This window comes from Sebastes umbrosus, chromosome 19 (genome assembly GCF_015220745.1).
Source record: "Sebastes umbrosus isolate fSebUmb1 chromosome 19, fSebUmb1.pri, whole genome shotgun sequence".
NCBI classification, from domain to species: domain Eukaryota; kingdom Metazoa; phylum Chordata; class Actinopteri; order Perciformes; family Sebastidae; genus Sebastes; species Sebastes umbrosus.
In genome coordinates, this window is record NC_051287.1 from 2,419,566 (window position 1) to 2,443,182 (window position 23,617).

At 39.0% G+C, this 23,617-nt stretch overlaps 1 protein-coding gene across 1 annotated transcript; it reads right to left on the reverse strand.

The window, feature by feature from the left end:
• Window positions 1-1,365: 1,365 nt before the first annotated feature.
• pitpnb (phosphatidylinositol transfer protein, beta) lies at window positions 1,366-22,316 on the reverse strand. Its single transcript, XM_037752139.1, has 12 exons — window positions 22,270-22,316; window positions 15,208-15,238; window positions 13,504-13,649; window positions 12,470-12,561; window positions 12,322-12,329; window positions 10,370-10,444; window positions 9,577-9,660; window positions 6,655-6,732; window positions 6,425-6,529; window positions 5,393-5,515; window positions 5,032-5,118; window positions 1,366-4,045 (listed from the first exon to the last, which is right to left on the reverse strand). The coding sequence occupies exons 1-11, from the start codon at window positions 22,287-22,289 to the stop codon at window positions 5,071-5,073; spliced, it is 810 nt and encodes a 269-aa protein (XP_037608067.1). The 5' UTR covers window positions 22,290-22,316; the 3' UTR covers window positions 1,366-4,045; window positions 5,032-5,070.
• Window positions 22,317-23,617: the final 1,301 nt, after the last annotated feature.

Consider the following 23,617-nt stretch of genomic DNA (forward strand, 5'->3'; position numbering starts at 1 on the left):
AATACTGGCTTATTTTATATTAATATTAGGTTTGTTACGTTTTCTTGTACGAGAATGTTATTATACGGGACGTTTGTGAATGTTTGTTCTGTTGTTTCAAATGAACAAAAAAAACAATAAATATAATATTGGAGAAAAAAAAGTACGAAAGTACTAGCATAAAATATACTTAAAGTAGCAAAAGTAAAAGTAATCATTATGCACAATTTTTCCCCATTTCAGAATAGTATATATGAAATTATTGGATTATAACTGATGCATTAATGTGTTCATCACTTTAATGTTGCAGCTGGTGAATATGGGGATCATTTTAATTTGTTTATATATATTTTATATTCTGTTGGGTATCTTGTGACTTTCCCCGTGGATCATGAAAATCTTAATGATATACAGTAATAATATCATGATTTATTAGTTAAACATTTTGTATTATAAGTAGTAAAAAGTACAATATTAGAAGTATCAAGTACCTCAAAATTGTTCTTAAGTACAGTACTTGAGTAAATGTACTTAGTTACTTTCCACCACTGAACATACCTTTACTCCTTCTCCCTGCATTGTGAAATGTTTCCTCTGAGATGTAGTGGAGTAGTATAAAGTATAAAGTAGCATAAAACAGGAATACTCACATAAAGTACATGTAGCTCAAAATTGCACTTGAGTAAATGTACTTCAGTAACTTTCCACAACTGAAAATACCTCTAAATCGAAGTCAAATCCAGAAAGCAGTGATGGAATGTAAATAAATACATTTACTCATTTATACTTCTACTCCACTACATCTCAGATATAGAAATATATATTCTGTATATATAAATAAAGACTATTGGAATACACTATAAATATACCTACTACTACAACTAACATAATAAAATATAAACATAGAATAACAATAACATACTATATCAATTAGCAAAGTGTGCATGTTTTTAAATAAAAAATAAACAAGGTAGTAAATGTGTGTTCTATGGATATATATATATTTCTCTAGCGTTAATATGTACATTTTATTTACTGTTCTGGGGCATTACCTGGATAAACTGCTGCTGTAACACAATCATCTCCCAACTTGGGATCAATATAGTACATCTATCTATCTATCTATCTCTACATATATTGTAGCACTATGTACAGACTTTATATGTTACACACTCCTTTATTTCTATTTTCTCTTATATAATATATGTCTTTATTCTTTGTATAAGAGCAACTGTAACATCCCAATTTCCCCTTGGGGATCAATAAAGTGTTTCTGACTTTGAAACAATTTATATATGTTGAGGAAGCGTGGTGACGAGATTAAAAGTAAATAATCATCTTGAGAGATGCATTTTTTCACACAAAATCAAACCATGAAACAGCCCATTGATTCTCTTATTTGATCAAATTTATTAGATATTCTGTTATGTTCCATTGTCTAGACCTTCTGTCACAGCCTGAAAGCTGTGAAAAAGAAAAAAAAAAGGAACTAATTGTATTACATTCACTACCAATTCCCCTGAATGTTGCCTTATCAGAAAAGAGAAAACCGAGTACATTGTGAATCTTTGTCTTTCAAAAACAAAAACATAAAAGAAAAAAAAAAAAAAACAGTAGATTTTGCAAGTGCTTATTCATGATTACAATAAAAGAAAACAGTATTTTGGACTCCATCTGTTCCCTAAGCTTCTATCCCTCCCCTCACAGTCATACCCTGGCTGGCATCACTGGTAATGCTACAAAAACTGTACATCACACAGCCTACTCTCTAGTCTACGGGGCGACTCCCGTCATCATCAAACTCAGTCAGGCTTTTCACTCCTCACGTGTAATCTGAGGTCCAGCTGAATCCAGTTTGATTCGGAGGAGAAGCCGCCCCTTTTTTTTAAAACAAAAAGGATTTCCCTTCTCGTCTGATGCAGTTCAAGAGCTTCTCAAAAGCTCTCATGTCCTGATCAAACAATCGAGACAAAAGAAAAGTGTTGAGCATGCAGATCCAAATCTGGTGTTTTTTGTTTTTCGTAAATCTCTCCTCGTGTATTGATGATAAAATGGCTCCACGTCATGCTTGTACAGGTGTGAAACATGTCAGCGTTGCTGCAGTTGGGAAACATCCTGCATAGTTTGACACATCTGTCTCCTAGCTGTACATTCATAAGCATGGTATGAGGTACGGTGTGAGCAGCAACACGTGGACAGTCTGCTCCACGTTACAGCACACTGTCCACAGAGCTGACATTACCTGCTCTGACAACATTGGAACTTAGCAGTATTGAACGACAGACCTGACACCGCGTAGTAGCTGTGAATAATCCATTCAAGTCAGTTTGTATGTACAGTTTGTCCATTTCTATAATGGGCCTATTATAAAGTACACTTATAACTCTCTTTTTAACTCGTCCAACATACACCACGCACAGATAGGTTACCACAAAACCTAAGAGACACTCATACCCGATCGAATACACCCAATCACAGCTGCAGAACTGCACTAAGCTACGTCATGATCATAGAAAACATCACATATAGTTTAGCTAGAGCCCAACTGGATCTGCATTACGCTCAAAATAAAGACGGCTAAAGTCAATGCAGCCCGATAAAATAAAAAAAGTAGTGATGCAGGAAAAGAGCAGGATAAAAGATGCCACCTGTTTTCAGAACAAGGCTCGTACTACATCACCCAACACTGCTCGAAACGGTAAGGGTCAAATGTTTCTGACATTTTTCTCCTTAACTAGAAACCATCAAGAAAACTGACTTCATAATTTCTTGTTGTAAAGGTAGTTGTAACGCTTTAAAAAAAAAAAAAAAAGAAATATAAAACTATACACGCAGAATGCTCGTCAATCCATAACTGCAACAAACACCACAGATCTGCCTGGACCCATTTGCTCCGTCAGGTCAGAGAGGAGGCAAACTACCTTGATTCATGCACGCAGCGATGCAACGCACAGACTGTCCTCATTTGTTTGAGTTATAAAAAAGAAAGAAAAAAAAGAAGCTTTGTGGTCAGTTAAAGCCCGAGCCGAGGAGACAGGACATGCAGCGACAGCATGAGGCGACTTCAACAGGCTGGTGGTGCGCAGAGACCACGCAGAAAACCTCGATATTAAGCTTATCCATCTCAAGAGTGACAGTCCTTTAAGAGCGAAGGCAGTTGAGAACGCAAACAAGCACACACTAAACACACACAGGTGTATCGTACAGACTCTCTCTCTCTAATCAACACTTGAGCGAAGCTGCACTGCAGCGACTATACACATGCAATGACAGTTTAGCGAGGAGTTGCCGTTGTCCACATGCACTTGTGACGGAGGAGGAGGGCTGGTGTGCATGTCCAAATGTGTGCATGTGCGGGGGAAACAATATCAGAGAATTATGTATCATGCTTGAGCATTGAATTTGCGTTGAACCATAAACAGGCATTAGCCTTCAACTAGAAAAAGAAAGAAAAAACATCCCAACCAACTGCCAGACAGAGGGGACAGTGAGACAAGGAGGTCTAGACACATTTTACCAGGACAAGAATATAGACAATACTGAGGGGAGAGACGAGGATTAAAGTAGAGACAGACAGTTATAATACAAGGGAAGGGGGGAGATAAATGGTCCAATACCTGCTAAAGTCATCTTATACCAATTGTTGTGGGAACCTAAAAACATTCTAATGAATTTAAAAGGCTTGACTTTCTGAGTCACGGTTTACACACCTGAATAAAAACAAAGCCCATTGTAATAATCAACTAACAATTACATATCAGGCAATTTACGTTCTGTGCAAAGATTTTTTTTTTCTTTTTTTTTTTTTATATGTATGCAAAACCATGTTTTTTCTGTTGTGAACAGGAGGCTTGTGATTGGGGTAGAATCTGTACAGTACTGTTAACCAATCGTGTCAAACCCCCCAATGAATCATGTGAGACAGGAAGAGAAGAGGCGACGTCAGGAGCCACTTCCTCATCGTGGTGGACGTGTCTCTGATGACATCATCATGACAGGGTTTGGTTGATTTGCCTCATTGCTCATGAGCAGCACTGGTGCCTCGAATCGGACCTTTAGTACGCAGCTGGGAGACGGAGAGACAAGTTTGACAGTGTTATACAGAGGACAGAGACGTTTAGATCTGTAAGCAATAAGCCGTGCACATGCAGGGAGATCAGCTAACAAAGATCAGCAAGGTTATCTTTATTATAGGGCTGTACCGAATGGCTTTTTTGTACATTGGAAGCTTGTATTGAGGTTTTTGAATGTCGTCATAAAAAAAAATCCTCAATTTGAATAAAGTGATTCATCAGATTAAATGAGTTAGTCTTTTTTATTAAATCAACTTTCTTTAACTCGTCAGTGCGTTCCTCCCTTTGTGTATGGCAAGAGGGAGAGCAAACGGTGAAAATGTTGTTTTGAAAGCCTAAACGCCAACAAATATGGATTGAAGCAGAACATTTTATTAGATAAAAATATGTTGTGAATTTTGGAAATGATTGCATCTGTCTTGTTTCAATACATTGAGACTTTACAACAATCTGGAGTTGTTTGGATCACTTGAGTCTGAAACGATCCTACCAGCCACCACTAGAATCTAATTCTACTAATAGTATAATACTAATGCAGAAATACCGGCTTTAAACAGAATGAATAGACATGCAAAAAAAAAAGGTTTAGCATTTGAATGTCAACATTATGAATGAAACTTCCAACTTTTCGGTACAGCCCTTTTTTATTCCCACGATCACAAAACATCAGGAGGAAAACAAAGTGAAAGCACAGAATGAAGCGATCGAGACGAGCGATCGAGCTGTAAGAGAATGTTAAAATGTGAGTGAAGGTGACGGATGTGAGTTGATGAATAAAAGCAGGCAGAACAACTAGAACGAGATGAAAAACAGAAGATCAGAATGGGAAGAAGACACACGGCTGAAAAAACGTCACGCACAAAAGATCTGAAATAAAATGGACGAGTAAGTTAAGACAGCAGCCGGACAGCAGCGTTAAGAAAAGGGTGGAGAATGATCCATGCAGCGCCACCACCCCTCCTCCTGTGATGAGACTTACTCAGCCTGCCTCTAGTGTTTGACCTACAGCGACGGGCCTCTACTCGTCTGTTGCAGAGGTGCCTCGCACATCTCCCTTCTGACGCATCTAATCGGAGTAAAGGGTTAAATCAAGGAGATTAAGTGTGTTGTGTCGTCTCCAGCAGTCTGGTCCAAACAGAACAACGATCACTTGTACCATTACATCACTCATCATTCACAACAGACAACTCATTGACTTTTAGACATTCTGTGAACATGCAAAAGATAAAAGCAACTATATTATTACTGCATTCTTTACATCCACCTTCAACGTCAATCTCCACACCAGGAAGAAGACCGTACGATCCAGTAGAAGTCTGATAGTTGGTGAGTTTAATTACCTCCTCAAGCTCTTTTTGGGTCTCTTCTTCCATCCGCCTGATGTCCTCCATGGTCAAACCCACCCATCGGTCAATCCAGCAGAACAGCTGGCGGTGGAAGTTGGTGAAAATACGCTTTTCTTGCTGTGGAAGGATAAAGAAGTTAAAATGAGTAAAACAACTGATATTATTCACGACCAACAACAGACTGGTTTCCTGCCTTCAGTCCATGTTGGAGACTTCAAAATGTTTTTCTATTTAAAGTTACTACAAGGAACTTTCATTTTGTGTTGTTTTTAGCGGCCCCTGTGCCAGACTCCCTTTAGAAAACCTCTCATTTTACTGCAGCATGGTCTGCCCCGCTTAGTGGCCTGGGCCACATCCTGTTGGCTCCTAGGAAGCAGACGGTTAGTTCCAGGTCCTGCAGCTGCAGACGAGCCGCTGCTGCCGGGTGCGGAGCTCTCGGACTCCTGCCAGAGCTGCGACAGCAAGTCGAGGCAGAAGCGAAGCCAGATCTTGGTTTGTCCGAGGTGGGCTGGTCGCTGCTGGAGGCCCCGCCGGAGGCCCCGCTGGAGTTTGAGCTGGCGAGTTTCTGGTGAACTTGCGTGCCGTAAATCGTTTCATCCGACGTTACGGGGAATCGGATTCCATGACGGGCATTAAGAATATTCATATCACCACATAGAAATAGCCAATCCTCTCGCTGATGGTCTTGTTTACTTATGTAGGTCAAATAGTGGCACCAGTATTAAATTGAGTCAGTTTCATAACCAGTTAAAAGTTCCTTGTAGTAACTTTAAATAATTAGACGTGGTAAACTTTTCCCTTCTCTGAACTATGCTTTAATCCGTTTCATTTTCTCTCCAACCAATTTTAAGAAACAGTGAAAAAGCCACGTCTCCCTCTGCTGTCTAAAACAGAAACAACACTTCATTGACACCCTGACAATCAAAGCACAGACTGAGCAGATGTTATTGACTGCAGTGACGTAATTAAAAAAAGCATAAACATGAAGTATAAATGCGTCTGATATGAAAAGATATGCTGCTTTACCCGGTGGATGAAGTTTTCCACTTTGGTCTGCAGACCCCACCATCTGAACTTGACGGTGACCAGTTTGTATGCACACATGTAAGGACAATCTGTCTTCAGCTCATTCTGTGGAGGACGAAAACACAGTCCATTAATCACAGATGTGACAGATGTGACAGATGTGACGGACAGAGGAGATGACGTTCAGATGACGTTGGTGCATCTCTGCTTTGTGTCACTACGTCAGGTACCTTCCATTCGGGGCCGAGAGGTCCTCTGCCCGTCTTGGCGGAGTGGAAAAGAGTAGGATCTTCTTCTGGCTTATAGTCCTGAAAGAGAACAAAGAGCAACGAAACATTAAGATCTTGCAGGAAACAGAGAGCACCTGAGTCACCTGCTGTCCAGCACAGCTGCTGCTTTCAACGAGTCCACACTGTGTCAAGAGGTGGAAGTCTGGAGGACATCTCATTGTTCCTGTTTGCTGACGCCAGCAAATGTGCTCACAGCCAAAATCACAGGAGTTAAGTAAAGACAAACAAAGTCATACTAGAGATTTAAAAACTGATTATGTATCTGAATCTGGATACATGGGGTGTGTTTCTTGTGTAGAAAAGATATAATGAAGTCCTATATGAGCCCAATTATGTGATTTAGACTTTGTGAGTAAGAAGGATTTAAAGGTGCCCTGTGGACCTTTCTTGTAAACAAATAAAAGTTGTTTACATGCAGTGTTTCTCACCTAAACGCCCGGTGTGCATCTTTGAGGTCTAACGAACACGTTAATTGCATTTCCTTCCTCATAAAACTAACTATTAATAGTTTAAATCGTGCAATGTTTACATCCATGATTGCTCGCTGTCTTTTTGTTGGCGCATTGCTCCTCTTCTGCCACCAGCTGGTGATCAGCGGAACAGCGTGAAACCGGCAACAGGATGTGCATCGTGTTGCTCAGGTGCACGATACAAACATCAAGACAGACACTAGTGGTACCAGTATCTTCACTCTAGATTTGAAGCCTGTTACAGCCTAAAAATTACAAGTTGAGTTAATGCGCTGTAATTTTACTGCACCCCCCACCAACCAACCCCCAAATCCCCCCCGAGCTCAAGGCTCACTGTGCTGTTTTAATCCATCAGGACTGTTGGGGACGAGTGTTGAATACCTGGAGCAGATGGACATTCAGATTAAGCCTTGACCTCCACGCTGATCCACTTAAGTCATTATAGTAGAGGAGCTAGTGTAAGAAACGCTGTGACCCACCTGGATGAAAATGGCTTAATGCCTCCTTTAAGATTTTAAACCACAGGCGACTTGACGGTTTAGGTATTACTGACTGACAGCTGCCCATAAAGGACCGATAAGAGGTTTTAAAAGTTTCATTTATTACGCTGTTTAACACAAGGTGGAGACTTTTAATGTCCATTTCCCATCCAAATCAAAAGTTGCCAAAGAATTGATAACCCATTGTGGTTCTTTGTAAACTCAGTCCACAATACTGTACAACTCTGCATTAGAGAAAGTGTCTTTTTAAGCTGAATAGATGCAGATAACAGTGTCATATAAAAGATTAATGAATAGATAATGCACGCCCTAGAGCTGCTCCATAGACAGTGAATAATGAACCAGCTGCTGGGACACTGGGACACCAGTAATGGGCATTTCACTGGGATGCAGGCACGTTTTCAGATTCACAGCTGGAAAGCTGGAGGAAGACTTTTTGTAAAGCTTCTGCAACGTATTAGAGACATTCAGTGATTCAATGTCCACGGACATTCATTCAAGTCTTAATGGTCTGATGTTCAGCTGAGAGAGACAGCTGTCTGAACGAGGAGAAATTAACACTTTCATTCATTACTTTGGCGTAAAGGCAGACAGAAAACTTAGGGAGACAGTGAGTGGAGTGACATGAAACAAACATTCATGTGTTTATGATGTGCAATAAACCTGATTTAGTTTAACCCTCTGAGACCCATAGGATCACATGTGATCCCCGGCCAACTTAACTGTCTTTCTGAGGTTGAAGCGGGCCCAGTTTCAGAGCTAGAGTGGCGATACTGGTATCATATGGAACTAGAAAACCTAAGGAATCAACTTGACCTCACTGTATAAAATGACCTGTGGTGACCTCTAGGATAATCACAGCCTCATGAAACTTTACAGCCACAAACTAGAGACCTAGAGCAATCAGAGGATGGATGGATCAAACTAGAGACCTAGAGCATTCAGAGGATGGATGGATCAAACTAGAGACCTAGAGCATTCAGAGGATGGATGGATCAAACTAGAGACCTAGAGCATTCAGAGGATGGATGGATCAAACTAGAGACCTAGAGCATTCAGAGGATGGATGGATCAAACTAGAGACCTAGAGCATTCAGAGGATGGATGGATCAGACTAGAGACCTAGAGCATTCAGAGGATGGATGGATCAGACTAGAGACCTAGAGCATTCAGAGGATGGATGGATCAGACTAGAGACCTAGAGCATTCAGAGGATGGATGGATCAAACTAGAGACCTAGAGCATTCAGAGGAGGTGACGACGACAAAGAACGATCCCTAAATGCCTGTGTCTCCACTAGCCTACCTGGACGTCACATAGATATTGATTACGTTTCTGCAGCACAATGACGGGTCTGTCTTCAGATGACTTTTCCCTTTAAGACGTTTTTTAGGAGGGACTCACTCTTTTTTCCCCTCATCACTGTTCAACACACATACACTTATAAACCATTGTTAACATTTGCTCAAAGCTGGTGTTGATTACATGAATGTTTTATAGCACGATGACTCACTCCGTTTGTGATTTTGTGACTAATAAAGGGCTCTGGAGGTAGACTGTTGATGTAGGAAGGAGAATGAAAGTGAAACCCATGAGAGAAGAGAGTTACTTCTTTGTTGACTTCATCATCTTATCTAAAAACGAATTGAACAAACAAGTCCTCATCTTCACATACAGTACACCTGCAGGCCAACTTTTAAAGTGAGGCTTTATGGATGATGGCAATACATGAATAAAGAGGCTGTATGAAGTGAACCTGTGTGACTACACTCTTCCTCAGGGTGGAGACATCCTGCTGTAGATCAGTTACTGCTCATCAGGCTGTGTGCCATCTGGTTTCTCTCTTTGTTTAATGGCCCTTAAAGACCTCCAGTGTAGAAAGAAAAACTCACCCCGTGGGCCACTTCTTCTTTGTTTGCAATATCTATGGGAGACACCTCCACAGTCCTCCACGTCTGCTCGTCCAGGTCATGGACCTGAAACAAAGAGGAACATCAGCTCAGCAAACAGGCAGCAGGGGACACTTTGTTTCTCCCAGGAGGACTTATTCAAATCTGTGTGAGTGGAAATCAAATGAGATATTCAAATTAAAACCACAGGTGTGTTGGTACTTGGACCTTTTTCTCTTGCATGTGCATCAACATATCCATCTCATGGAGCAGCAGCATTTCTTCTACTTATACTTCACTTATTTGACGCATTAAGTTCAGTCACAGTGAGTGTGACAAACTACCTGCAGCCAGTTCTTCTTCGCTGCTCTAAAAACAGTAGTAGCCAGTGGCAGCCATGATACATCCAAGGCGACAGCGCAGTGAAGGCTGCTGTTTTGGAGCGGCGAAGAAGAATTGATTTCTGGGTAAACAAGTTGATTTTTTTCTGGGTTAATAAATGATGGTATCAGATCGATGCGTAGGCTGGCGTACTCGCCGATACACAATCCCAAATTTTGGGTAATACAGTTAGAAAGAGCCGTTTATCAGGCAGGGAGGGTCTAATGAAAGGTCTCACGTTGCATTATGGGAAATGTAGTGTTTTGAGTGTTCATACTAAAGTCTAAGACTCAGGATATCTCGGCTTCTGCTGCTTCGATTTCTTTCTTTATTCTTTTCTCACACGCCCCCCCCCCCCCCGACTTGATGGAAGAAAACCAAACATGCCTCCACACTGTGTCGTCTGCTCACTTACATTTTCTACTGTTCCCATGTCAGGTTTGTGCCACGTCTCGATCTTTATCATAAAGTCGTCCTTCATGTACTCATTCTGAAAAGCAGGAGCAAACACACGCACATTTTAATCAAGGAATATTTGGCCTGTAGTTTTTAAAAGTACCAGTAAGTGTTAAACTGAATCAAGTGCAGCTGATCTGAGCCAATAGAAACGGTACAGAGAACACCATGAATGGAGGGTTCTGAGAAATGAACTTAAACCCTACAGCTAAATCCAATTAACCGGTCAGACGTTTACACGGAAACAAGAGTCGTGATGCTGCTCAGCTCACATCTATATTTAACCCTTGCAACCGTAGTTAGCTTGCAGGTAATGTACAGCAATACTGGGCTGTGAAAACACTTAAAAAGACAGATAGTGGTATCACACGTCTGTGAATCATCTGTTGAAGACATCCAGTAGTATCATTATATCAATCTCAACCTAAAAAACAGAAACATTTCACTATAATTCCATAGAAATAGTTTTTTTTCCCTTTGATCAGTGGTTTTTGCTCACAGTGGTGAAGTAAATCTGTCAAACTTTGCATCAAATTCAAATCTGCTGAACTCTGACATGCAAATGTGCACCATTGACCAAAAGCAAGCAGTCACGACTGTGCTGACCTTTGAGGGAGCCGGAGAGTTCAAAATGGAGGAAACTATTGTAGCTTATTAGCTGTTCTGCAGCATCCACGTTTATTTAACGTCCTCTAAACCAGGGGTTCTCAACCAGTGTGCCGCGGCACACTGGTGTGCCGCGGCACACTGGTTCTCAACATTGGTTGAGAACCAATATCCCTCTCTGGGATATTGTGAGGTGTGCCTCGGAAATGTTTTGACAATCACAAGTGTGCCTTCAGTTGCAAAAGGTTGAGAACCCCTGCTCTAAACGGATCCAAAAAACTGGAACAGTTTGCACACAGTCCCTTCAATAAATTGTGTGTCGATTGTTGTCTTGTTAGCAATCCTTTCCCCACTCTTCAATAACTCTTAATTGAATGAAATGATGTACAATCCTGAGAACAAAACACCAAAACACCAAAACACCAGGGGTAGTAAACGGCCCAGTGCTGAGAAAATAGAAAGAAGCCAGCCCTGTGAGGAATTTAAAAACTAAATATTTCTAGGAATGCCCCGTCTAAGTCGACTAATTGGTTGTTTTGGTCTTAGTCAACTAAGATTTCTTTAGTGGATTAGTCATTTTTCTTGCTGAATGACTTTTTTCCAAGCTTATGAGCGCATCTCTCATATAATATACCCTCTTATATTTCTGAACTTATAACCCAATACTGTGCACCAAGATTACTTGGATGTTCTGATCAATTGCTATTAAATATCCCACGGTACAAGCTAAAAACAAAAGGGAACCGTGCTTTTACCATTTTAGCTCCAACACTATGGAACAGCCTCCCCATCACTGTCAGGTCAGCTGAGTCTGTACCACATTTAAAAAAAACAACAACAACTATTTTATAGGCTGGAGTTTTTATAAGTTTGTTGCTTGCAAATCCTTTGGTTATATTTGACTTTTAATTCTGTTTTTTGTATTATATTATATTGCTTTTATTGTTGAGTATCTGCTTCCGTTTTATAAATTGTATATGTTTTCATGCTGTGTATTATTATTATTAACTGTGAATCACTTTGGAACTGCTGTTCTGAAAAGTGCTATATAAATGAAGTTTATTATTATTATTATCATCATCTCTGGTAAACACAAGATTTAAAGTGGTGCTTTTGTGTGATTCCTTGTGGAGAAACTCCGTCATACAGATCTGTCGATTAAATCAACTAATCAAGTCGACTAAGAAATTGTTCGGTCGAGGACAGCCGTAAATATTTCACAAAGACGTGCAGAAGAGTTTTACGGTTTCACGGTCTGGTGTGAGCAGGTCTAAAAGACTTAAAACACTTTGACAAACAACTCACCGTCACAACTGCAGAGGAAGGAAGGGGAAGGGGAAGAAAAGAAAAAATTGCATCAGTATCAAAGATCAGGATGACATTTATCATCTTTGACAAACTTTCAAACTACAAATAGAAAATACATAAACGTATAACTTCAGCATGAACTTACTTGTGCGACAGTACGGGTAGGCGTTCCAAGCCTTTTCGTGAAAAACTAAAGCTCCCTCTGGTGCAATCATCTTCACATAACCGGGGACTTTACTGCAGAGGGAGAAGAAGAAGTCAGAACACCTACTGTATTTCCTACAGTCACACAAAATAAACACAGAGGGTGGACGAATAAAACCAAACACCCGACAAGGAGAAGGATGACTTCAGACGTAGAAATTCTGTATGTAGTTGGGATATTAAACTTTTGACTAAGGAGGAAGGCCTCAAGTTATTTGAGAGAATCTACTTTGCACCGAGGGCCCTTTCTTCCCAGAATGACGTATGTGATCTCGGGGTCGGTGAGGCCCTTAAAGGTGTCTGACTTTATGAAACTCCTCTTGAATTTGTTTGGCAGTGTACATACGGAGAGCATCATACAGGAATATACTTTCAGGTAAAGCTGGTTCAGTAAAATGACTGCTCGTTTTGGCATGCAGACTGGTCATCAACACCTAATGTCTCCCCTCAGATAGCTGCCAGAACAGTTCTACCATCACATTTAACAGCTGGCAACGGGAACTGTCTGTTTCCTGCGATCCAAACAAACACGTCCTGGTGGAGGCAAAAAATTCAGATCATGTTTCCGTCGCCAGCGCTGCAGGTTTTATGTGCCTTACCTACTTAGGTTACTTGTTCGGGGTGTCGGCCAAAAGGCGATAACAAAGCCATAAATGCCTGCTTTGTGAAGCTGGTATTTATAATGAATTCAGCTGGCACAAAAGGTGCTACCGCAATTCTGTGGTGAATATTGAGGCGGCAGATGTTCACCTGTCTCTCCATCCTCATCACTGAGCTTTTAATTGCAGCCACTAACTTCCACTGATGCATGTATGCTTCTTTAAAGCTTATACATTCAGCTTAGTCATCACTGTATGTGTGATTGAAAGTACTCTTTTCCAAAAGTGGCTGCATTATTTTGTCCAACCTATGAACATATAACCTCTAATGACAGAAATGCAATAGAAAAGCTTCGATGTTCTTTCAAAGACTTGCCTCTTTAGATGGTATATTTTATGTGTGTATTGTCCCTTCTCGCCATCCTTCTCATAAGGTTCATTCTTCAGCACCTCGATGCCTTCTCCTCCTCCTGTCTCATTCTTGCTGGCCTCAGCCACAGAGAACAGCTGCCCTACTTGATACTGTGAGAAATGGGAAGAGAAAAGAACGACACAGGCTGAATATACAGCTTTACACTACAGGGACACATCCTGGGATTATTTGCTGGAACAGGCAAAGACTGGGCAGGTCTCTGAAGCCAAGGCAGGTGCTTCCATTATGCAGTACCACTAACAGCCACTAGATGCTGCACAGGAAACTCACAGACTGTAGTCAAGTCTACTGAATGAATGAATATTTGAGTCTCTAAAAGAGGTATGGTTCAGGTCTATATTCATGAGCCTCTCAACTGTGGAGTTTTTGCTGCTTAATTGTCCAGTATTTCTGGATATATTAAGATAGCAGTGAGCTGTAAACTCAAATTAAAGGAGACATACAGTATCATGCTCATTTCCAGGTTCATACCTGTATTAGTATATGCTTTTAATGTTCAAGAAACCCATTACTGTTCCTCATACTGTCTGTCTGAAGGAAGCCAAATCTGAATGGCTTGTTCTGATCTAGACAGCCCTCAAAACAACTGACTGGGTTGTTGTATTTCACAGTTTGTGTGTTGGGAGGCACTCCAGATACCCAGATGTATGAGCACAAGCACTGAAAAGGTGAGTTTTTCATATGTCCCCTTTAAGGGCCCTGACACTCCACGCTAACGGTTGGCCGTCGGACAGTTTGGGGTCGTCGGTGAGCGTCTGTCGGTAGGTGTGGAGAGTTGTTTCCTCTCATGCAGGCGCAGAACGTACGTGCTAAATGGCCGTGGGCTGTAGTCGAGTGTAACTTTTTGGCCAAGACAAAGACGTAAACCGCAACAGACGGCCTTCGTCGTTGTCGCTAGTTCTCTGATGTCGGGTTGGTGTGTCTGGGCCTTTTATAAACCTGCGGCTGACCTCATTAAAAGCTACATCCATGTTTTCTTACAGTCTATAGGAAAGTACATAAATGAGTAATGTTCAAAGTTAACTTCGTACCCTCATAGGCCTACGTTTTGATATGGAATATGAGCAGCTTTTTGTCAGGGCGGTTCTGCAGATACCATTATTGTTATATGGTTGTGCTCGTTCTACAGAAAACCCATAAAGAAAACCCAGTTATTTCTCATAAAAACTAAATGCTCTAACTGCCGGCCACATTGTGCTTTTTCCACTGTAGAGAAGGCTGTGAAATGGGGCCAATGTATTATGTCACTGGATGTCACACTGGGGTCTGGGCTCACTGAACCAAACGGTTTCTATTTTTGAGTAGATAAGAGAAACAATTGCACACAAAAAAAGTGATTCCTATTAGGAGAAAGATGACAAGAGAGATAGTTTTAAAGGCTGAGCTCACAGTCCAGTCCAGCTCGCTCTGCAAACACCAGCAGCCTGTCACACCAACACCAGTGCTCTCTAACAAAGGCTATTTTGTCTTGGTATGGGGCCCAGATGAAAGCCTGGGTGGACAAGCATTCAGGAGAAGATAAATACAAAACTAGGACTATTCCAACATGCTGTCACTGTAATATAGGAACACTGGATTCAAAGAATAGTTGCTGTAAATAGCTTGTCTTGTAATATTAAAGAGGGCATGACGGTAATGATTACTCACCTCTTCCACAGAGACTGGCAACACTACACGGCTGAGAGGGGAAACAAGGGAGAGGTGGGGCAGGAAATGGAGAGAGAAACAAACAAGTTTAGCACATTTGTGTGTAAATATAGAGGTAAAATACTGGAGATGATGTCCAAAGGTTAAGGATTTGAAACAGTCCGTGATTGAGCCTGGGAGGAAGTTAGTGGTCCCTTATGTTTACACTCAAATTAGAATTAAACTGTTAAATATTCATGTGATTTTACACACATTATAGTTTTTTTTTTAGGTCTTAATATTACCATAAATGCTTAAGCACTAAAATAACTAACATCACAATCTTTGAATGCATCATTGGCACTGAGTAAGCTAAGCATGAAGCATGTGTTTACTGAGTGACCATCTTTGGGGAGGAAATGAGCAGCTGTGTGCAGCTAAAAGAGGAAAATCTGTCATCCAGTCTGAATGTTAAACTCTGCTTTAGTCCCCAAAAGGATGCCATTGGGAGACAGTATACGATTGTAGCTGTACGGCAACTATGGTCTGATGGGCCGGCGCTACAACTGTAGAGCAACCGTATACTGACATTTACATTAAAAGCATTCAAACAGCCTCGATGGAGCTGACCATAGATGGATAAAGAGAACGGAGCTGAAGGGAGAGCTAGCGACCCCTTGGAGAAGTTAAAGGAAGTAGACACGTGCGACCACATCTGGTTTTCAAAATAAGGTGTTAACAAGGTGCTACATCTGACGACAACTGGACCGACTTCATTTCAGATTATTTCACCGCACCAGGTGAGGAGGAGACTGGGTACGCTGAGTCGGGCTTGGACGGCCCGGCTAACGTTAGCGCTCAATCCGCTGGTCACGACGGAGAAAAGGAGTTGGAGGAAGATATTATAAATCAAGAAAGTATAAAATCATTAGAGCAGGCTAAGAAGCATTAATAGCAGCTAATAATGTGTGTGTAGTCTAGCTAGGTGTCTGTGTCTGTCTCAGGTGTGTCTCTGAGGTGTCTGTGTGTGTCTCTCGGGTGTCTGTCTCCTAGAAATGATTAATATTTAAGAGGAAATGTTGTGTAGTGTTTCATTCACTCTAAGAAGCATTGTAGCTGAACATAATCCAGGCAGCTGTTACCTCCTCACCCCACCAGGTATTATGAACACAATATACAAACGTCATTACTAGGACACAGGGTGGCTGTGAGAGGCACAAAAGGTGAGGAATTCATTTAACAAATAGCTTAATGTATAGTAAACTTATAGGCTGTAAATTCATCTGATATCACATGGTGATCACAATGTACTTCATAATGATTTCCTTGAAATCAATGACATCAAGAAACTTACAGTTACAAACAGCAGCATAACTCAGGATTAATTACACACAGCCTATATGTGGATATTACAGCTTAAATGAAGGAATTCACTGAACAGACACACACAGAAAAAAGGGACTTTCTGTAGTTTCCTGCCCTGTCAGGCAGCACCTCCTCCTCTCACAATTCATACAAATCCTGAGCACAGATTGGCAGATTGAGCACCCTACCCTTAACCTAAACATGAACTGATTGATGGAGCTCGCTGGGGGCGGCACACGGGCTGAAAATATACAGTCGGACACGCTCAATTCAGGGCCAGAAAGTCCCTTCACTAAAGGGTCTGTAATGTAAACAACTTGAAAGCCATTATACGGTGTAATTATAGCCAAGAGACTTAAGAGAGACACAGAGAATATATTATGTAAAAGCTAATGTACAGCGAGCGGGTCATTGTTGTGAAAGAAACCCAGACAGGGCGATGCTGCACGTGGACCCCGACGTCTCTCATCGACCCTGAAGGGCTTTCTTTCACAGCAATGACCCGCTAGCTGTACATTAGCCCGCTTATTACACGGCTACTTATTTAAGAAATCAATAATCTGATACAAAAACAGTCCGCCAAAGTCTGACATCAGAACTGCGCCCATAGCAACGTTCTGCTTTAAAGAAATAACCGTAATAATACACCGTAGAACGCTGTGATTGACCAATCAGAATAGAAATTCTATTAAAGACTGTGTGATGGATGTAGGGCTGCAACTAACGATCATTTTGTTGATTAATCTGTCATTAATTTTCTCGATTAGTTGTTTGGTCCATAAAATGTTAGAAAACGATGGAAAATGTCAGTGTTTCCCAAAGCCCGAGATAACTAATAAAAAATCTGAGCATTCTCTGTATTTCAAGACATTTTAAAGACTAAACGATTAATTAAGTATCTGAGAAAATAATCTGGAGATAATCTATGCTGAAAATAGTGGTTTGTTGTGCCAACAAAACATCCTAAACATCTGTATCTCCCTGCTCATACATTCACTTTCTTTTATTCTTCTTCAAGAAAGAGACTTTAACCACTACATGTGCTACACAAAGAGTACTTCATCACATAATTATATTAATCTGTCATGACAAATTACATTTCTCGAAGACAATCAGGCTCTGGCGGTCATGTAATGGGAAGGAACAATGTAGCACAACTGGAAAAACAAAGGCAGAGCGGTGTTTGTGGTTTTGGCTCATTCTGGTGTGGCTTCTGTAATTTGTAACAGATAAATTAACATGTCGTCTCTGGCAAAATGTACTAAAGCATCCACTGCATTGAGACTGTGAAGCTGATGAATCAAGCACAGCGACCGTGTTACACCAGAGGGGGTTTATTTAGGGCTGAACGATTTTGAAAAAACATCTAATTGTAATTATTTTGACTGATATTGCGATATGATTTGCGATATTAGACGGAATGATAATTTTTTACGTTAGTATTCTCATTTTCACTGAAAAATATTGAAATGATTATAGTGTGATTTTTGTGGGAATCTGTACCAAACAAAGATGTTTTCTTAAGTCTGTAGAATATGATGTGTAAGCCAGGGCATCTCTGCACCACAATATTTAATTTAAAATAGTATTTTGACACAAATTTCACCTTTAACAAATATTGTGACTTCATATCATATAGCAATTTCGATAAAATTTCAATTAAATGTGAAGCCCTAGTTTTAATCCAGTGCCATAAAGAGCAGAGAGCGTTAACTCCAACTGAAGCCAAACACCTGTTAATTTCCCTGAATATCTTGGATTAGATTTCAGCAGGCGATGAAAAATTAATGAGTGAAACCACCAGTGGCTTCCCTCTTTTTCCTGTGATACTCACTGTGGTTTTCTAGAGAAGGATAGTGGCATCAGTTTCATTTTACTGGCTTAAAAAGGATTATTAATGAAAACCTTTTGTGTTTTGCTTCTTCATGAGATCAGAAGTCTGACCTGCCTGCCTACAGTCTGCTCAAACGCTCCCAACTGCTGAAAATGCCAACCTTAAAGGATCCAGTTCTCTGTAGCTTACAGGTGTTAATGATTAATCAGTTATTGATTATTCGCGGTTAAGAAATTGATTGTGTTGTGCTAGAAAAAACATGCAGAACAATGTGGCCAGTGACAGAAAGATGCTGCCCATTTCCATCCTTAATATTCAGTGTCATGCATTCATTATATACACAAATTAACTGTGTTTACACTCACTAACATTCACTTTGTGATACAGAGAACTGCAGCAGGGAGAGAGTTTGCACTGGAAATAGCTTTGTTGGATTATAAAGGGCAAAACTGTTCAACAAAAGCTGAGCAGTCACAGTTCAACTGGTCTACTGGTAGTCCAGGTAACCTGTAGTTATTTAAGATCCAGTCTAAGTCCTCTATGTGCCTTTGCAGACATCACAGACACCTGCAGCACAGGTACTGTGAAGATTACACACAGGAAAGGGAATCAGCCTTTATAAAGGTTTGATTATTGAGCGGCTTGGTTTCTCTTTGTTAGGACTAACAGGACTACAACCAACCATTTCCTTCATCTAGATATGAAAATATTAGTCAATATTGGGTCAACAGAAAATTAAATCGGCAACAATTTTGATAAGCAGGCAAACATTTTGATTTTGTTGTGAAATAAGTGATAGCAATGCCCCTACATGTATAGCGTAATGTTTCTCTGTTGATCATGACCAAAGTTGAGTTTCACAATACTGATAACAACTCGCTCTTACATTATTATGTAAGTGGTGAATTTTACAGTACAGGTCAGCAGATTAAGCAGGTTGCCATGTCCAAATGTGCCATTTTATATTTACAGCATGTAAAACAAATTTATGTCACAAAGCTATGCATCTTTTGATTTGGTGCTGAATTGAACAGATAAACGCGGCCTAAAGTTGAATCAACATCTTGGCAGTAAACAGAAACAAACATTTTAACTTCTCCAAATTAGTATTTACTTCATGGCTTTTCATGTCGTAGTGTCACGTATGGGGAAATTCCAGTAAAGATGTCTGTAGATATGACCGACAAAATCCTACTGAGGCATCACTAATAACACAACCACACACAGATAACCATGGTGGGATGACAGAGATCTCTCTCAGATGCCTTCGATTATTCACTTCTATATCGGTGCAGTAAGAAAACAAATTGGCAACGCTAATTATGAATGTACTTTTCTCTTCATGAGCTCCTCGACATATAGGCCTCCACATATTCACCTAAACCCAGCTCTTATTCCGGGTTAGAAAAAAAATGCTTTCAGTTTACAGTTTTATCTTCTGCATATGGTAAACAAGATGCCTGCTATTAATTGCTGATTATTAATGAGTCACAATATTCAAACTGGCATGACAGCTGGAACTGGAAATGATTTGATAGAAACATTTGTTTGCTTATTGATTATATTGTGAGCAAGATAGTAAATATATTGTTCCATAGTGAGACACTAGATTAGAGAGCAGATTGTGGGCAAATTATTCAGCTAAAAATGCACCTTTTAAAAAAGGCTTTTAACTGACCGGAACTGAATCATTATCATAGTATAGTAATATATCTGGTTTTACTTCTTACTGTTTAGTAGAGTATATATAAATATAACTCCACCTGTATATATAATTTATTATTTGTAATACTCTTATACAACATTTGTATACACCATGCCTGTTACAGCTAGCTACATGCACATATTTTGTCAGACACTTACAGTATAAAGCAGGATAAATGTTGTGTAAAACCTCAGATTAAACTCAAAGCTTTAATACATCCATGTGTTGCACATTTTTTCCTGCAGTGATTTAATTTAGCACTGCTGCTGTACAAAGTTAAATACAACAGATTTAAGGGCTGAAATCTGAACATTAACTGTGTAAAAGATGCAGCTTATGTTAGTATTAGCCGCCCAGTTAAAGGGTAACTGTGTAATGCTAGCGCCAACAAAGTAACAGCAAAGTAGTTCCATAACCTCACCTAAGATTTAGGTGAACAAAATTATGGAGTAGCTTTTCACATCTATCAATAAACTGTTCATCTGTAAAATGTTTCAAAAGTCGCTTAAAGGGTCATTTAATTGCTGTCTTGTAATTGCTTTTCCCCATGTTGTCCATGTATCTGCTTTTATGTTTTTTTTATTTTTTCCCCACTCACAATGTTGTTTGAAGAAGTCTTTATAGATATTTAAATCAATATCCTCCTCACAAACACTAACCATACACTTCCATGCAACACACACTTGTCTTTTTTAATATATTTACTGTATTGTTATTATATATATATATATATATATATATATATATATATATATATATATATATATATATATATATATATATATATATATCTTGTCCTAATTGTGTTGTTATCACTATTATGTAGTCATATTATTTCTTTATATATATATATATATCTTGTCTCTAGATGGAGGCTTATATTTACTGCATTGTTATTTTATATATATATATATATATACATACATATTGTCTCTAGATGGAGGCTTATATTTACTGCATTGTTATTATATATATATATATATATATATATATATATATATATATATATCTTGTCCTAGTTGTTTTGTTATCACTATTATGTGGTCATATTTATATTAATCTTGTCTCTAGGTGCAGATAAGCCCAGTGTTGTTTTATTTGCCTCTTCCTGCACTGTATATTCTTAATGTATTGTTTGTTGGTATGTTGTATAGTCTTAAATTGTGCAGAACAAATAAACAGTAATGTAGTCATATTCTTTCTTTATATTCATCTTGTCTCTAGGTGGAGGCTTCAGATAAGCCCAGTGGGTTTCTTTGCCTCTTCCTGCACTGTATATTATTCATTTGTTTGTTTTGTTATGTTGTATAGTCTTAAATTGTGCAAAACAAATAAACAATAAAAACAAATAAACAATAACCTCAGGCTAGCTTGAAGGGTACAGCTGCTGTTTGTTATGAGCTAATATTAAAGCAGTCAAACTTGTTTGTTAACGTTAACATTATGTTTCACTCATAAACTCAGCAGTTAGATCATGTTACACGTGTGCTTTTACACATGTATTGTCAGAAAATGTGTCATGCTAGCAGCTAGCCAGGCAGCTAACAGCTAACTTAGCATCCAAGCTAGCATTAAATCCGAATCTTAATCTGTCACTCACGGGACCAAAAGCTTAACATTACACATATAACACTCTGCTGACGGGCTAATGCTGGTGATATATTTAAACATCAGAGTCATGTTGACAAACTGAATGTGCAGATTGTTTGTGTATAGTCTTTTTATGTAACTCATTTTCATTAAGAAGCTAATTATCCCCTCTGCTAGCTAGCTACAACTCAAGGCCTATGGAAGGAGGCTGGGACACTGGTCTTGGGTTGTGGGGTATGACGCATGCGCAGTGTAACTGAGGCGCAGGCCAGATTCTACTGCGCATGTGCAACACCCGCCGGAGATATGACGCCTTGATGACGTATGTTCTAGCCTCCTTTCTATAGGCCGTGTCAGAGGCTAACGTTAGCTTAGCACTAGCAACGCCTAAAAAAGACCGGTGTGAGTCCCGTTATCCACGTCCTGATCCAGCCGGCTCTAAATCAGGCTTTTTACGTTTAAAATCAAACAAACGACAACAGTATCAGATACACAGGTATTTAGTCGTCAGTAACACGCTGTCGGATGGATGAAAACGAGCCTTTAAATGCATTAAAAGACGTTTTTAAAAGACAGTTCTCAGACTCACTATTCCTTGATGAGCACCATCTTCGTCACCCGGGCTGCGCCTGCGCACTGAGGTCCGACACCACACAGAGTTATCAACAAGTTCGTTCCGCCCTCCAAGAATAAGCTGATTGGCTGAAAAATCCACACCACTGACCATTACACTGTCTCCATAAACTGTAATAAACATGTTTCAACATATTCCATCATACAGTATGATTTACTGACATTATTTTACATTCTCAGCTTTATAGTTTCTGTCACAACCACACTCCATTCTGTTGTAATAATCTTGCACATGTGGAATTTGCACATTGGTTTACAAACTAATTTTATTTTATTTTAAAATAAAAATTGTAACATGCACACTTTGCTAATGTATATAATATGTCATTGCATATGGAGGACGGAATATATACAATTATATAATTATCTGACGGACACTTTGTGCAATAATCTGGCAAAACTGGAATCTGGCAAAACTGTCATCTCATCAATATACATATTGTATTTTTATATTGTATTATCTTTTTTATATTTATCTTTTTTTATATTTATATTGCACTATCTCTTTTTTATTGTATTATCTTTTTTTAGCACCTGTGGGAATGTCACAATCTAATTCCGTTGTACTACACAATGACAATAAAGGGCTTGAATCTTGAATCTTGGAACCTGCCAAAGATAAATGAATAATAAATAAATGACTCGATAAATAAAGAAATATGTCATTAAATGTAGCAAAAATAATCAATGTAGCCATTAATTAATTGATAAAAATGTGACATAAACTGATATTTCTGTTTTAATTTGCTTCTTTATTTATTTATCTTTGTATTAATTCCCTTATTTGTTTACTATTCTGTTTAACTTTCCCTTTTATTTATTTATCAATTTATTTATTCTATTTATTTATTATTTTTCAAATGTATTTATTTATTTTTGCATTTATTTTCTATTTATACATTTATTTTTTGCATTTATTATGTATTTATTTATTTCATTTTTGCACTTAATGTTTTATTTATTTTATATTTATTTTTAAATGCATGTATTTATTTATGCACAGTTTTCCCTTTGCATTTCACAACTTATTTATTTCCCCAAACTTATTCATTTCTGTATTGTTTCTTTATACCTTTCTTTACACATTTCTTTATGCAATGTTGCCTCATTATGCAAATATACATGTACTTAAATAAATAAAAGGGAAAATTAAACAGAGAGTAGTACTAGGAGTCCTTTGTTTATAGAGTAAATAAATAAGGGAATTACAGCGAAAATAAATAAAGGAGCAAATTAAAATAGAAACATCAATTAATGTCACATTTTATCAATTAATGGCTACATTTATTTTTAATATCATTACT